We start from the raw sequence: 17,670 nt of genomic DNA on the forward strand, positions 1-17,670 counted from the left end.
GATGTACCCAGGAAGCACTAAATGTGACCAGAAGTACAATCTTAATTTTCTTTGTTTAAATTGAGAACAAGCATGTTGTTAACAAGAGAAGGTACTTTCTGGGGTTATTTTGTTAAAGAGTACAGTGTGATAAATGAAATACCCCTACATCGCAGTGTCAGTCTTACTTATTATCTTTTAAATATACCCAGTGATGACAGGGTTTACTTTTAACCTCTCTAAGGTTTCCTGTAATTTACTAAAATACCTTGAGTGAATTCACAGTACTTGCCAATATTTTATTTTCATTGCAAATAATGATAGTCAGCCGGAGCAACATATGGTACTGTTGGATATAGTGGTTTGGGTAGGAATAGACTGTAGTCATTGTGTCTGTAACTTGAAGAATTGAAGACAAATAGTAGTTTTATTTGTTTGTTTTACTGGATGTAAACTAATAAAAGTTGTTAAGTAGTATGTTTTTTCAAAACAGTGGTAAGCAAGTTCACTCCTAAAACCACCAATAGAGATGGAAGCAGTACAGCTCTTCAGTAATGGTGGCTCCATACGTTTTCCATGCCAAAAGTTAGTAGTTTATAATTTTTCATCTTCAGTCTAGTTTCAATACAGTTAGCTGTTTCCATTGCTGGTAACTCTTCCTTCTTTCATTGTGTAGAGAGTTTCTCCACCAAGTACAGTAGCTTTACAGCAGTACTTAGCAGGGAGTTCAAAGGTGAATTCTGAGGCACAGGTTTTGCTATTAGACCTTATGGAGCTGTCTGTTGCATTATTTGTTCAATACTTTCTATTCTAAAAGCCTACTTTTGTCTAAATTTGCTACTTGGAACTGAAAACTTCCATGTCAGTTGCCATTTTTGAACAACTCTTCCAAAGTCTAAGATAAACATATATTACTTTGCTTATATTTTAAAAAAGTTATCTATTTTTTTTCTTTGGATAGCTTCATTTTCTGCTCTATTTGCTAGTATTGTCAAAAAGAATTAAATGAGACAGGAGCAGAGGATGAATTATATGGTACATGAATGTTTGTCTGTTGATCTCTATCTAATTTGCTTTAGTGCTATAGTATGTCTAGAATTTGCTGTCTGATGACTATGCAGGATTGCCTCTGCATTTGCTGCTGGATGTTGCACTGCAGTATATTGGACCAAGCTGAAATATCTGCAGTATGAATAGGGAATTTCTCCCTTCTGCACCATCAGTGCCTCGACAGGCTACAGGCTGCAGGTGCTTCCTGTGTAAAGGAGACAGAAACTGAACTTGTGGGAAGATGTAAAGTCATGACTGAAGAAAGCTGAGAAGGAAGAACATTGAAATTTGAGCTTTTGCTCAGTGGCGATGGAGGCAAGCAGGGCAAACTGGACAAGAAAATTGGGACAAATCTTTTTGGAAAGAACTATTAATGTTTGGTGAAAGATACAGCAGAAATGTTCATTTTGACAGGGAGTTATTTTGAGCCTTGCAGGACTGACAGAGTGAGATGTATGGGCAAAGGACATGACAGTCTGTTCTTAGTTTGTCAGCTCAGGTGGCAGAGATCCATATGATGGGTTTACATTCTGCAACCTGGGTAGAGACCACAGGAGTCTTAGTGCAGTGCTATCTAATGGAATTCCTGCTTTCTCAGTTTTTTTGAAAATATACTGGAAAACTACATACATTCTAACACATCTTGGCTGATCTTGTCACATCAAGCTTATCAGTCATAAACTTCCTGCACTTGGCCTGAAATTGTTCTAGTGACTCTTTACCTGAAAGATTGTTTTATTCTTAATTCTTATTATTGATTTTGTGTTATTTCGTATGAACTGATTTAAAAGTTGACCTAGACCTTTTAAAGTTCTTCACAATGTGTAAGTTTTCTGGAGGAGTATGTTTTCACATTGCTTTTGGAAAGGTGTTTTTTTTTTTTTGTGCTAAAAGTAAAGCTCTCATCTGAGGAGTGACAGTGTAAAACTGACATCTTGAGATTGAACACATCAGCGTTTTGTGTACTCACAATCATCTGTTGATTTAATTTGAACGGGATTGTTCACTGCTTTATATCTTTCTTGGCGGTGTTGACTCTATTTTATGAGGTAGAAAAGTATTACCTCAGCTGAGCTCCGTAGGGTATGTTTTTCATGAGATGGCCTGCTTTGATCATGGTTGTACATTCTTTGTAGGAACAGTTGTCTTATTGTGTGCCAGCATCTGCTTGTTAGGGACAGTCTACAAAAGGCCATTGACCAGAAAACAGTGGGATTAAACTACCCTGGCTGACTTTGCACCGGAGCATATTTGGTATATAAGGAAATATTAAAGATCGTAGTCTTTAAACTCTCACATGTCCAGAGAGAGTGTGCACCAGCTCAGATGTAAGGACACTTGCACATATGTCACCAGTGGAAGGAGGGTAGCAGTGGAAGAGGAAGGGGGATGATGCAGGAACAGACAAGAGATTAGCCTGGCAGTGCACCAGGAAACTAGTTTGCAGTTTTCACTGTGGCTGTCTTCATCTTGGCAGTTCTATGAGAGCTGAACTTCTTTCTCTTTCACTCTCCTCAGCTCCTTGTCGTAGAAGCCCTGCGTTATTGTGAACAGCGTGCTCATGGTATTACCAATGCGAAGTGTTAGACCAGCTCTGATTTCCCTTGTATCAGGGGATATGCAGTGTGATTACTGTGTAGGTGGCCTCACCAAAATTACCTCTGAACTGGTGTATGGAGCTGTGGTACTATTGGCTGAGAATGGGATAGTGTGGCATAGCCTGTGAGTTACTTTCAGACTAAATGGGGAAGGGAAGCGTGAATCTGGTGATTCTTGCAGTTCATTCAGTCTGTCCAGGAGGAGCTCAACATTGTTTAGGGTGTCTGGAGATGGAAGTAGGATGAGAAGGTGGAGGCAGAACAGGTGTAACAGTTACTCTGACATCTTGAATTGCTTTCGTACCATGTCCTGTGCAAAGTTGGCTGTGTGGCAGCAGTCTTCAGTAAATAAGATCTGGCTGTAGGATTTAAGTAAAAAACATTTTTAACTGTACCATACAATATAAGAACATGCTATTGAAAGTATCAAGCAGTGACATATTCTCAAAAATGTTTTCAGCTTTAGATTTTGGAAGAAGAATGGATGTTCTATGCTGCCAGATTTTCCTTCTGTTTGTTTCTTCCATAAATCTGGAATGATAGTGGGGACTCTGTGCAGCCAAGCACCACTGGTGAATGGAGGCTGGAAAAAAGAATGAGAAGCCACAGTGATATAGAGGAAATCATGTGGCTACAGCTCTCTGTAGGAAAAATAAACATCCTTTTTACCACTTCTCCACAAAAATGTTTTTGTGTCTGGAAAAAATATGCAGCTAAGACAGAATACTGAAAGAAATTAACATCTATACACAAAAGACATTGCCTCATGTAAATACAGTATTTAAGATAGTTTCACCTGTGAAGAAATAATTGTCATTACAGATGAATTTGAGAATTAAAACAAATTCATGGAAGTGAATATAACAATATGGGTGAAAATTAAATTAAATTTCTTACAGTACTATAAGCAGTCTGAAAATATTAACATATTGACAATGACGTGTGGAAGGTATAAAGAAAAGAAATACATAAACTTACTGAAACAAAATTATAAATTTTGATGGCAGAGCTCAGGACTGTCCCTTGCTATGAGGTACTTTCTTTTCTAGGTTTTTGTATCTATACCTTTTTTGTTTTGTTTTTATGCAATAGTTTGTTTGCCACCTGCAATCATTCTTGTCTTAACGATATTTTTTCAATTGAGTTTTGAGAGTAGAGGTGCAAAGAGACATTTTCAGAATCACCAGGCTGGGGCACATAAGGCATGTTATTTAAGCTTACCATTTGAAAGGCTTATTCAGAAGACAAAGATGTACTTTAAAAATGTGTATTGTTGTAGCTATTGACAGCTTCTGATTCAGCAGTGACATGAGTACTTCTCTCCAAGTGGAACATTTTTTTCAATAACATAGCATTCTGAATGAATTTTTGATGAAAGACTGAGCAGGAGTCATTAATATTCTTTCGGAACAAAAGAAGAGCTTTACCAATGTCAACTTTCACTCCCTTTTTCTCTTTATTCTGAGCACCGTCCATCATTCTGAACTCTCATTCCACTGGACTGCCCAGGGTAAATGCAGAACAAATTCTTCATGCTGATATGTTTTGAACAAACACTTCTTAGTTATTTGAAAAGACAAAGCTTTTTTTTTTTTTTTTTTTTTAAATTTGTGTTTATTAAATGGAAGATTAGTAAACCTAGATATCCTGAAAGAAGGTGATGGGAAACTGTGAAACCATGTGGAAAACCACAGGACTGTCCAATTAAATCAGAATACACACACTCAAATGAGTGACGCAGAAGAGGGAATTTCTGCATCCTTATGAATCTTAAATACTGGCAGACAATATTTACCATATTTTGACTAAAAGCCTATATAGTTCATTTTCTAATGAGCAAAGATGTGAAAACCTTTTGTCTTTTCCTGTTTATATTTGAATCAAGACAATACATGGTACAGTATATAACAGGTGATAGAGGAACATTGTTCCATTCCAAATTATTTTTTCCCATGGATAGAGAATATATTAATAGACTTTTTTCCATACCAATGAGTACATTTACTGTTTTTGGCAGAGTATAATCTGCAATTCAGAGTGCAATAAACTAAACCATACTATGGATAATACATCCTGTAAAAGAAGGAAACCTGGGTTTTAGTTGTAAACTGAGACTTATTTAATGAGGTCATCTTCTACTTATACCTAATTGATTTTAAAGTTTAGCTAACTTTAGCCTTTTTTTCCAAGCCCTCCCCAGCTCCAAGAAAATGAAAAAACCCCATGTTTGGACTCTGGAATGCCTACATTGATTGCATTGGTAATCAATACATATCAGCTACTGTATCTTTCTTTACAGTTTGCCTGAAAAGTTCCCATCTTAAGGGGTTCTGAAAATAAGAATTATCTTTATAATGATTTCAGCAGTTTCTTGTCTCAATAACTTAGATAAATGGAGTAAATCCTATTAAACTGATACCTTCTGAACTTAAAACTTGCTGAAGTCTTGTGTTTTTCAGGTTATTGTGATCTGAGTGTGAGTTGTTTCAAAACTTGCATGAAGTTAACCTGTTAATAATGAGAATTATTTTTCACAGATAAGATTATTTTTAAATGAATTATTGAAAGCATTTAGCTTCAATTCAGGATAGTCTATAAAAGAGGTCAGGGAATGTTAAACTACATACTGCATTTGTGCTAAACTTTAATGTTTACACTATCTTTGCATTGTACGAGTAAATATTCATACCTTTGTCTAAAATAGGAATATTGAAGCACAGAAAACAACTAGGGTATTGTTTCTTCAAACATAATCCTGCAGATGTGTAGCCAATAATGCTATTTTACATTACTTGGAAATAGTTATACAGTGAGTACTGAGCACCTGTAATATTTTGTACTAGTTACAAATTCTGTAATTTTCGTAGAGATTCTGCCATTTTCTTATGTGAGAACGGTGTATGGCAGAGAACTTCTCCTATATTTATTTTCAAACATAACTCTGATTTGGCAGGGCTGTACCCTTAGGGATTACTTTTGTGTGGTCCTTTTTGATGGAAGGATAATGGCTATCTGCATGGCATGAAAACTCTTATTGGTGAGTTTTTTAGAACACAAAGCTTGTTTGTTTTTAAACACTAATTTCTTTCTTTTGTGGCTGGACTACAAAGGATGAGTAGTGGATTAAAGTAGATCATTAATTTCAGTTGCCAGAAGAATGAATTATAATTTGTAGCAGACAGAAAATCTATGAGGAATGTCCATATTCTTGCATTGTCTGGAAGTCATTTTACAGTAGAGGCAACAAATCATAGCAGAAATTCTGCTTTTCAAATATAAGCAAAACAGTGAAGACTGATAGACTTGAGCAGGAAGTAGAGGCAAACCAAATTTTACATCACAAAACTTGATTTTAATTAAATTGGACAAATTGGAGATTCATCTAGATTTCTATATATGGACAAAATTCACTTATCTGCTTGCATAACTTGTTTTTATACATCTATTACATCATAGCTGGGAGAAAGATGACATTTTTGTGGTTAAAATGCAGATAGAGGCAGCCTTCAAAGAAGCAGCAATTTGAAGTTTATGGAGTTAAATCTTAATATTTTGTTTGACTCAAGATGAGACAGAGATCTTTCAGGATCATTAAACCTAAATGCAGACTTAGTATTTTTATCTGGTTTACTTGTCTTTTTTGAGTCTTATGTTAGTATTTAAGGATTTGTTTTAATTATGTGAGATTCAGGAGTTCGGTCCTTGAAGTGACCCTATGCTCCTTAACACTGAATCTCAGAAATTAAACATTTCTTCTAGAGGGGAGTCTCACCTGTCTGAATTTGGTCATGACAAAAAGTTAATTATGTATTCTCCATTTTAAGATTGTTTGCTGTTTCATGTAGGGCAGTTGTGTTGTCCTTTCTGAAAGTGACAACTGTATAAATCTTTCATTTGGCAAATAACTGCCTTTATTTATTTATTTATTTATTTATTTATTTATTTATTTATTTATTTATTTCAAATTTTTATTTAGCAAAGTTCATGGGCACCTAACATAAGCTTTTTAAATTTTGGTCATTTAACTTGACTTTAAGTGCTGATAGTCTGATAAGTGATGTCTCCATCTGCCTCTGTGTCATTATGAAGTTATCCAAATACTATTCAGAAAAGCTACTGGGGATGATCCACTGGTCCATCATTGCAAGAGATTCCAGCTGCAGTTACGTTGTAAAGCTGAAGCCCGGCAATCTGATGAAGTGTATGAGCAGAAAGCAGAGTCTGCAGATCTGTTACAGCAACGGGCACGTACTCTGCATGCTCCCTTCAAATGGTCCCTCATCTACCCATTCCTTGGATCCCATCAGAGCTTCCCATCCAAAGTCTAATATAAGATTGAATTTGGAGCCTGCCTCTGCAACTGCAGTATATATGTGGCAAACACACTTGCTCAGAAACTCCGGTGGATGTGTAGAGAGGGGAAGGCTTGTGACCATTTTTCTGTTAGTTCCGGTGAAATGTCATTCTTCTAGGAAGTGGCAGATGTTGCTTCCAGCCCAACAGGCATTTGAGCCCACAGTTGAGTGGCCTAATTGAGACTGTGATGTGGGTCCTGATGGACATTTAGCTGTCATTTTACCATGGTGCAGACAAGAAAAAGAATGTACATGTGCCAAAGAAGAGTCTCAGAAGGGAGCAGGGCTGAGTCCTGTGCTTATTACGCAGTAGGGACAGGGTCACTGGGTTCTGGCTGCTGCTCCAAAGGCTGTTTGTATGTTTAATGATGGTGAAACAGTAAGATTAAGCTCATTATTAGCCTTATAGCCAACATGAGATTAACATGACTTCTGTTCTGATATTCATTTTTTACCTGAGTTTGATTTTTAGCTGTATAAAATTCTAACATCTTAAAAAAACCCCTGTGGGTAGCATTAGTCAGGTACTGGGTGTTAATATCCCAGGATTTAAATATAAGCTTGGGGAAGCTGAGTCTGACATATTTTGAATGTCTACACAGAGCTTATTACAGCTGCATCTTCATCTTGCAAAGAGGTGGTTTAAAATTGTTAAAAGGAAGTGAAATATGTAGTTACTTCTGGGGCTGTAGAATAGCATCCCTGTATGTAAGATTAGGCACTTCCTGCCCCCAGGGTTTACAGTTTTGTATTACAGATCATCGTTACTGCATACACTTTTCTGATGAGATTGAGAAATTTCTTGAGCTGTAGTGTAAAGCTGCCGAAAACATTTACCACAGACCTGAAGGAATATAATTCTTCCAGAGGCAGCCTCAGGCTTCAGAGGTTTTGTTGCTGAAAGGCAGGCTCAGACTTCCCATGAGATCATCACAGAGATAAAGACTAAAAGCTCTTCAAAGCTAGGCCTTAGGCCCTAACATAAATTAATTCTCTGGTGATGGCTTATGTATGTAAAAAAATGAATAAATATTTACAAAAATGCAGTTTAAATAGAACCTTACCCAACTAGACTAGAAATTAATTTTTAAATATCACCTGTTCTTTTGAATTAAACATAAAACCATCTTAACATAGCTTGAATTTAGACTTCAGAAGGTAAGGAAGGAACATGATATTATCTCTCTATATGCCTTTTTTCATATAGGTTATCTTGCTTGTTTCATGCCAAATAGTTACTATCTGTAACTCCATAGACATTGCAATTAATTTGCATAGCAAGTAACTACACTGTTACTCTAACTCTATGCTGCATGTTAACCCAGTCACTTACTAAATATAATTTAGAATAAGGTGCTAAATGAAAGACTGCTCTGTGGTCTGTTCTCCTCACACTCTTCGCTTTCTTACCTTCTAAGTTATATTAACACTAAAATTTGTTCTGAAATTTTGTTCAGCAAAATGTTCTAGAAGAAAAAAATCTTCGGTGCTGCAAGTGGAGTATTGTAAGTGAAGAGTTAGTTTATACTGAAAATGACTTAACAGAAATATCACTGAAAAAGAGCCAGGAAAAGTCCTGCTGAGAAGCTCTATGATATCAGCATTGAAACTGTAGGGCTGAGAGTCAAGAAGTCTTGATTAATCACAGGCTCCCTTTCTTACTCTGGAGATGCTAGTTTACTTCATGGCCCCCTGTTCTCCACCTTGTAAAACAGAATTATAGGATGATCATATATCTTCAGGTATATAGCAAAGAGCAGTTCTGTAGAATAGTTATTTACCCTGGTCTGAATTGTCTTTACAAAATTCCAGATGTTCGAAGGAGACTTAAGACGGCTTGTTCCCCAAATTAAGTCTGCTGTACCTCACAAACCTCTGGCTCTCAAGTAGCCATGAGTCGACTGATCTAGAGCAGGTTTTTTGGTTAGGCTTAATTAAGGCTACCCATGCCTGGTCCATCTTAAGCCTGAATCCAACCTAGTCCTCAAATTCCTGAGGACAGGGAGAGGACTTGGCTTGCTCTGTGTCAGTATCCTCCATCACAGGCTCTAGCCCTGTATTTATAAAATTCTTTGAAATCTTAACTGCAAGAAGCTGTATGAGTATAGAGTAGTTATTATTCTTTAATGTTATTAACAGCAACAAGCAACCGTGCCCAAAGGCTTTTTTTCTGGATAATTTGTAGTGTACAAAACATTGCTATATTATTTCTTTTGCCTTCCTCCTCTCAGCAGGTACTTGCTGTGTTATTTCACATGGTGCAGGTATTAACCTTCTTGGATTGGAAGAACTGCATTTCACTGTGCTTTTAATACGGTAATTTGGATGTACTGTGTTATACGAAGAGCAATGTAGGGCTACATTTTTATTATTAATTTATGAGAGCTATTTTTACACTAGTAATATGTGAGAACTCAAATTTTAATAAGTAATATGATGTTACTTTATAGATTCGGAAGTGTGCTCACCTAGAATTACCAGTACCGAGATAACTGCAAGTTTAAATTCCACCGATGTCATTGGAATTGCTTGTTTACAGGGGTAACCAGGTCCCAGGAATAAATCAGCTGGAGCAAGAAATGCCAGTTTTCTGTGCACTACTGTTTTGAAGAAAACAATTCACGCTAGAAGATGATGTTCTAATGTGAAAGCAAATTACATAACTGATTAAGCAGAACTGCCTTATAATTTTTGTGAATGGAGAAGAATTAAGCCAATTTAAAAATAAAGTATTATTCTGCCAAAATCTGCACTATTTGTGTGGGAAATACTAGATCAGCTTTTATTTGATCTGTGCAAAAGAGAGTTCCATGGGTAGGGGAAAAATAAGCTGAAATTCGCAGCTAGCTTTGTAGGGTGACTAAAGTAAAAGGTGAAGTTTTATGTAACTTGCTTTAAAAGACTAAAAAAAATCAGATCATGAATCATGTTAATGTGCTTCAGATATTCAGTTAAATCCTTTAAAAATATGATGCTCATTACTCTGAATATAAAAATATGTTACTAAATGCAAGTCGACATTCCTAAATTAGGTGCTTGCCACTTCATCAATGATATAAGCAGAAATGTATTTTTCAGTAGATGATGGAAGAAGATGTTTTTATCATCTTGTCACTGTTGTCATGGAAACTTGTGTATATCATTGTTAAACAGAGTGTATGTAAGGATCTGACATTCCTGTGACAACTTATTGCTAGCTTTTGTATTTTTAACGTATTTTCTTCAATGCTGTAGTCAATGCTTAAGAACTTGTAAGTTGCCCTTCTGAATTACAGCCATGAACTCAATTACAGGATTAGGGTGTCCAGAGAGCCCTTAGTATAGGGTTCTTTGCTATAAGATTCTTTTCAATATGGGGTTATTAACAGTTTTATTTCTGAATCCGTTGCAACCTATTATAAGCACTTCAAAAATAATATTTACTCTATTCAAGCAGAGTATTTTGCCACAGGAGGCTTTTGGAAAGAATGAGCTATCCATCAATCATTGTAAACTCTCTGTCTTGAAAATTATGGATATTTTCTGATTGTGCATTTTATATATTAAGTGCTTTGTCTTCGAGTACACTGGTAAATTCATAGTACAGCTCTTGTGTATAGGTGTCTTAACCTGTCGCATGCAGAACAGTAGGCTAAGAGGGAAGCTTGACTATGACAATCCAGATTTAAACCCTTCTGGGTACAAAGAATGTGCAACTTGTTTTCATGTTTAAATCTTATGATAGACACAATTCAAAAAGTAAAAAAAGGTAGTTTCTCCAAATGAGAACTATTTAAGAGTCAGTAATTTTAAGCACAATGAAGACGTTGTATGTATTACATAATTACAGGTTTATTTTTGTCTTCTGAGGTCTGAATATATTTCAAAATAGACCTTCTCCATCAATTATTTATGATTTGAAATTATTTCTCTTGGTTAAAAAACAAAGTTACTTGGATAAATTTTTTATCGTTGAACACATTGAACACATGACTTCTGTTACTTCAAATGTGTTCATTAAATTTCTTTCTTTTTTTTTTTTAATCCTGGCCTGTTTGGTTCAGTTTTTTCTATTTTGGGGAGTTTTCTGAAGACTATTCTGAAATTTAAAAGCTATGATTATAAATAACTGTCAGTGAAGAACTTAAATTATTTTAGTGTTAGCTATCTGTAGCAATTTGATGCAAATTTAACTTACTTGAGAGTCATAGTAATGTGAAATATTCCAGAACAGTAAAGTTATAAAGGTTTTTTAAAGGTATGTGTTACTTATGGTATTGTTCTCTCCAGAGAGAGTGTGATTGAAGTTATAGTATTAGAACTATCAAAACACCAGAAGTGCAAGAAGAAAAAACTTAATGGAGAAGAAAAAACTTAATTAAATAAAAGTAAAGTAACCGGCTGTGGTTTTAGTTTCTAGAAAAATACATTGATTAAGTAGGTGAGGGCTATATGCTGGTGGATGTAATTACAACTAAAATTAAATTTATAGGAAAGGTCTGATTTTTCTCTTCCTGGTGTGGGAGGATTCTGTCAGTTCAGGCAGTTGAATTTGAAGTAATGGCAAAAGAAGAATTCCTGGTAGGTACACATACCCAGTCTATATGGCTAAGAAAATGTATGCAAGAGTCTGTATATGAGCCAAATATATCTTTCTATTATTTCACATTACAGTAAGCTGTATATGAATATATAGTCTCTGAAAGGAGAGAGGGACTATCTTTAGCTTTTTAGGCTTTATTGAGGCAAAATAAAGTTAATTAATGGCTTCATCCCTTTTACCTGCAATCATTGATAATTTTAGCTGTGTATTATATAGTCCTGGCTCTTTCTTCCATAGGATTTAGGTTTGGATAAAATGACAAGTTTGTGCTTGGAAAACTTTGATCAATCTATTATCTAAACATTTCTCCATTTGAGCAGTACTAAGTGAAAAGCCACAAATTCTCTGTTGAATCCCTCTTCAGTTGAATGTGCTTTTGTTGTTCTGGATACCTCACACAGTAGAATGTGCTTTTGTTGTTCTGGATACCTCACACAGTAGCACAAGCAACAGATAATTTCATTTTCTGTCCATCTTCTGTAGAACAGCCTTATGAAATCTGGGGCACCAGTTGCAGGGCAGAGGGACAGCTTGGATGTGTGCTGCTCTCCACTGGCTGCAGGGGACTAGTGTGCAGGTCTCTCAACTACTAGGATACAGGACTAGCATCAGGGCACCAGTTTTGTAGGAAATAGGAATAAATGTCTGGACTATTTATTGTTGTAATGGCACTAGTAAGAGGTGAGGAGTGCTGAAAAGTCTCAGCTGCTCTGAACCAGGGCTGTTATCTCTGATGGGCTCCCATACCTAGTTGGACACTTGAGTAAGGGGAGAAGGGTTTTGTGACACTTGGCAAGGGAGGGAAATTCCGCAGCTATGTCAGGAAATGTGGATTAAAGTTGCAATGCAGTCAAGCTTGGCTGATTCTGGTCTCGGCTCTTGATGCATCAAATTATGAAGAGAGCTGTAGGAGCAGTAGATTTTTCAGGGTTCTGGTTAAACTGAAAATATTCGGGGAGGGTTGGAAAGACCAAATTCCTCTGTTATTGAGGATTTAATTTATTGACAAATGAAAAATGAGAAAAAAAATGGGTGAAACTATATATCCCATTTAGGAAATACTATCTTTGAGGGTTAAAAGGTATTGTGCAAACATAGTAGGCAATTATGAATATTGCCAGAAAAATGAAGATGAAGTTTTGGGTTTTTTTTTTAGAATGCATTAGTATCTGAAAAAGCTTTATGCTTATTTATTTCAATGTATTTCACAGCTAAGGTAACATCTGCACGGCACAATCTAGTACCCTTATAAATACTCCCACTTCTGAATGAGTTCACTTCTCAGGATAATTAGCTGTGTAGGAAAGAATTTAACTCAGGCAGTGTCATGCTTGCATAGCTGCACTGCTTCTGGTAACTATGTTACATTGGGTATTATTATGTGAAACCAGTTGTACCATACAGACATCTGAAATGCTCTGTCATCAAGATCCAGTTGGGCTAGACAATGTCTCTGCATGTGTTGGCAAAAAAAAAAAATCTGTATTTATGTGTTTATTAGACATTGAAAACTCTTTCAGTTTTCTGGGTTTCATGAATCAGTATTCTAACATCTCATTTCTGTTCCCTTTGAAAATACCATTGTCATTCTATGCTTCCAAAAGAAAATATTTTCATTGAATGAAAATCTTAGCTTAGAACCGTGAGATATTTGAAGATTTTGAAGTGCTGTTGATAAATGCAGTGTTAATGATCTTACAGATATAAGTTTCTGGGTAAGATTTTTTCTAAATAGAATCATCCCTTTTTTTTTTTGTTGTTAATGTTAATTGGTATTTTATGTTCAGAAGAGGTTAAAACTGGCAGGCTGGGATCCCTTGCTTTCTTTCTGTTTGTGATTGTGATGCTGATAGCCTAACTCTGAACTTGTGTAGGGCTGCTCGGCTCTTCCAGTGTGACAGATGAGCATTTCTAGAAATGAGAAGTAATTGAATCTCAGCACTTAGAAATGCCTTGTGTGCTTTTTGAAAAGAGACCACCAGCTGTGTTGTGCTGAATTAATTGCACTTACTTTGGTAATGTGTGTGTCTGTCCAGTAAGAACAGAAAATAACATTTTCATTTTAGGAAAGTCTGTGGGTTCATTTTTACTCACTAGAAGCAGTATAGTTAAAGCACTAAAACTCTACCTCTATTCTTATTAGGTTTGCAGTCCAGAATTAGAAGGAGCATATTCCTAATGTGTATATACCTCTCAGTACAATGCTGTGCAGATTTTCCAGCTGCAATACCTTGGTCCTTAACTTGCAACCCGTGTTGAAGTATTGCATGCGGGACTCTACTGAATAGTTTTGAGATTGTGGTGTTTCTGGTACCTTTTCTAGGACAAGCGCAGTTTCTGCTGTTGTGTGAAGTGGTAAAGAAGTTCTTTCAGCTCAACAGTACATGTGGATATTGCAGATCTCAGAAGACTTTTGGGATCATACCATGGAAAAAAAAGTCCAAATTTGTTCAGTGCAGAACTGAGAAAACCTGCTAAATTGTTAAGTGTATCAGGGCCAAAATAAGATGAAGCCTTTTAACTTTCTGGGTTGGCATCTCTCAAATGTATTTCTGAAAATATTGATAAAGGGATAAGGAGGTGGTGTGGCTTTGGCCATGTGTGGACACAGCTGTGTGTGATCAAAGCAGGAAAGCTGCATAACTGTGTGCCTGAACCATTTGCATGCAGGACCAGCACATACTTTTGGGAATCGGGCTTCTTTATATACCCCATGTTTCTCCCCCATCAGCCTCCTCAGCAGATGTGCATTTAGACTACATACTTGAGTAATGATCTGTGTCAAAAAATAGTACATTGACGTAACCGAATGGTGGCTACAAGTATTGGGAGATTCAGCCGTCTCCTTTCAAGGGATAAACCATATAGGTTGATTGTCTTTTCCATCTGAAATCCACACACAGTGAAGATTGTCTACTGCAAATACTGTGCTTCTGTGAACCTTCTAGACAATGCACAGTTATTTTGATTGTATTGCAGCTTCTACAAAATAGCCTTGTTCTTCAGGCTTAATTGGAACTGAGATGTGAAACATCCGTGCAAGGTGACTGATAGTGGCAATGCGGAGCTATGCAACATTCCCTTACAAAATTTTAATGAGTTCATATTGGGTACTTCCCTGAAGAACCCACTTCCCCCCATTGTGTGTATTTTAAGATATCTATAATGCAATAATAAAATCTACTTTTTGGCCTGTATCATACAAATATTATTGGATAGACATAGCTTAGCAATCCATTACAGTGTTCTCAAAATGCTGCACAATTGGGTTTTCTTTAATATATACAGTTTCATGTCAGAATGAATGAATACAGATTATTCCATTATATACACTGGAAAATGGTTCAGAAGTGTCAGTTTGAAGGTTTTGGTAAAAATTCAGGTTTTGCAGGTGAAAAGTGATCTTTGATACAACTTCCTTCATGATCATTTTGGGGATGTAAAGCTCAGCATTTTAACCAGGTCTTTATTCAGGTTAGATTTAGTAGATTAGAGTAGTTTTTAAAAATATCTGTAAATATACACAAACTTTTGCTATACCAAGTATGTCTGCTGATCCTCGTTTATTTATTACCTCTATGGAAGTAACCTAAGCTTGTTCTTGACTTGCACGCTGCTAATAGTATCCTGATGCACTTCTAAACCCTGCAACTCTTAAAGGGTAATAACAAATTATTCTCTGAATTATATCTGGATATATTAAATTTTCAGGCTTGCTTTATTGCACAGTGAATGTTATCTGACAGTATTCAGTGTTTTGAGGAGGATAAAAAAGGCAGGCAGGTTTCTATATCATATAGTTTCTTACTGCATCTGTTATGTGAAGAGTGCCATTTTGAGTAGCTTATATTTGGTTAGCTGATACCATGATATTTTTCCCGTGTTTCCTTTTTACATAGGATTATATTTTTCTTTAATATGATGAGTTATAGCAGCTGTCTTGCGATCCCTGTGTTATGGAAGTTACATGGGACATGACAATGTTGGATGCTCTGCTATGCCTGACCCAGATGATGTAAAAATGGGGAAAGATGAATTCTATCAAATCAGTTGAAGATCACACTAAAGAGGAAACAGATCTTTATTATGCAGAAGCCATTATAAGACAACCACAATTAATATACAGATTTTGATACGTCCAGCTGCTGAAAACCCACCAGATACAATGTAAGCATGTAAAAATCCGAACAGTTTTTACTTTGGCATTTTGACCATATTTGCTTTCTGGTGCAATAAATAGCAAAATATTTCGTCATAGTCAGCAAGCTTTGCAGGTAATAACAGCTTTTCTCTACTCTCGTAAATATTTTTCAATGTCTCCACTTAAAATATTTATTAAATATAGGAGGGAAAGGGAAATTAACTGCACTGTAGGAATATAGTATTTACAACATTATAAAAAAAATCCAAAAATGAAGTCTTGGTGCTGCCTTTCTGTCTGACGCTTTTGTAGGTGCTCTGTCTCCTTAACATGTGGTCCTTGAAATCATGCATGCATCTGTTGTTTAGGAATATGTTTACTGTGGCCATAATCTTAAAAAATGACCTGTTACTACCCATCTTATAAGACCAAACCATTTGTTTCCATAAAGATGAAACATCCTGAGCTGCAAAGTAGTCAGCATAAATTACAGGTAATTCTCACCTATACCAACCAGACTTCTAGGTTTCAACCTGAACTTCAGCAATGTCAATCCAAATCTGAACTTTAGCAGGTTATATTTGAAGTAGCAGAATGGAATATCTTGAAGCTTTTTGTACTATAAACATATGAAGAATTCTGTGACTTGATTACTATAGACTGAAAACAGTTTCTGCCTTAGTTCTCAATATTATTTTCAAATTTTCAGACCTTAACTAATTCAAATGTTATTTTTTTTTTCCTCTTCTTTGAAATGTTTCTTTTTCTAAGGAAATGTATGTTTTTAAATAAGCTCTAAGGACATTGTGTTTGAGCACAAGTACATACAATTCTTTGAAGACATTTTTTGAGAGTACACATTCCTTATGTCTTTGCCCAATTGCAAAGCTATCTAGTGGTGAATCACTTATCTGGCTGAAGTTCAATATCATGACCTCTATAAAATGAGAAGTACATAAGTAACAGTTTTTAAAGAAAAATAATGTTAAGATGCTGGTTACTCCGACTGGTCCTGTAATTCCTCCTTGCATGTTTTGCAGAAGCAAACACTGCGACACTATATCCATCAGCATAAGGATTTATCTCAGTTTCATTGCAGCTGGAGTCAATGACTTCATACTGAAAAAGGTTGGTTTTGAGAATGCAGACCATGGCAGTTTTTAACAATGAAGGAACAGTCATATCTGTATAAATGCATAGCCATGTATACTTGTAAGTATACAGATGTGTTTGTATCTATGTATGCACGGGTGTAACCTTCAGCTGACATAATATGCAAAGCATTTTAGGAATTTTATATGCTTCTTGTAAAAGGAATACTTCCTGAAAAACATACCAGCAGTTACATCTATTGGAAAAGGAGAAGAATGTGCTTTTTAAAATCAAAAAGTTCTGTTATTGAACCAACAAAATAAAGTTTAATGATAACTGGCTTTGGAATCAGTGATACATTGAATCTTGAAACTGGGCAGTTTTCCCATAACCCTAGAGTCAACGTACCCCTTTTAAGCCTGTTAATTTTGCTAAATTACTTATGTTATGAATTAACTGCATCACAGTATTTTAATTAACTGTGTTCATAGTAGTTTTAAAAATAGTTTACTGGGATAGGTCATTTAATTATATTTTATCTGTAAGAAAGCATTAGCTCTGCTGCGACTGATAGCCAGCAAGGCCATCTGCAATGCCTTTCAGTTCACTCACTCTGAATTGTTCAGATAAAGACTGTCAAGTGCTGCCTAAATAAGGAAGGAGCATTGGTAGAGTTAAGTGCAGTGGAGGACACAAGTGAAGTGTTGATTCCAGGCATGCTGGAGGGTCTGAGCTGTGTCCTGCAGTACTGAACCTTTTTAGAGTTCTCATTGTTGTTTTCTGCAAAGCATTAAAATGCAAGTATCTGTCATTCAGGATCTCAGAGAAGATGAAAATGTGGATGAGGAAGAAGAAGAAGAAGAAAGGGTGAGT

The 17,670-nt window shown here is 36.0% G+C and overlaps 1 protein-coding gene across 23 annotated transcripts in view; it reads left to right on the top strand.

Moving 5' to 3' along the window:
- NEBL (nebulette) overlaps window positions 1-17,670 on the top strand; it is a 253,116-nt gene that overhangs the window by 139,367 nt on the left and 96,079 nt on the right. For 14 of the 23 annotated variants that reach the window (XM_065050813.1, XM_065050833.1, XM_065050829.1 and 11 more), the window contains 2 exons: window positions 1-16,833; window positions 17,614-17,664. The exon at window positions 1-16,833 is cut by the window's left edge. The exons of 2 other annotated variants lie outside the window; for them this stretch is intronic. In XM_065050813.1, coding sequence (XP_064906885.1) covers window positions 16,696-16,833; window positions 17,614-17,664 — 189 coding nt within the window. In that variant the 5' untranslated portion in view covers window positions 1-16,695. Of the gene's footprint in view, window positions 17,665-17,670 lie in introns of all 23 variants that reach the window. 7 more of the 23 variants (XM_065050816.1, XM_065050819.1, XM_065050820.1 and 4 more) reach the window with 4 other exon arrangements.

The sequence above is a fragment of the Columba livia genome, chromosome 2, assembly GCF_036013475.1.
Source record: "Columba livia isolate bColLiv1 breed racing homer chromosome 2, bColLiv1.pat.W.v2, whole genome shotgun sequence".
NCBI lineage: Eukaryota > Metazoa > Chordata > Aves > Columbiformes > Columbidae > Columba > Columba livia.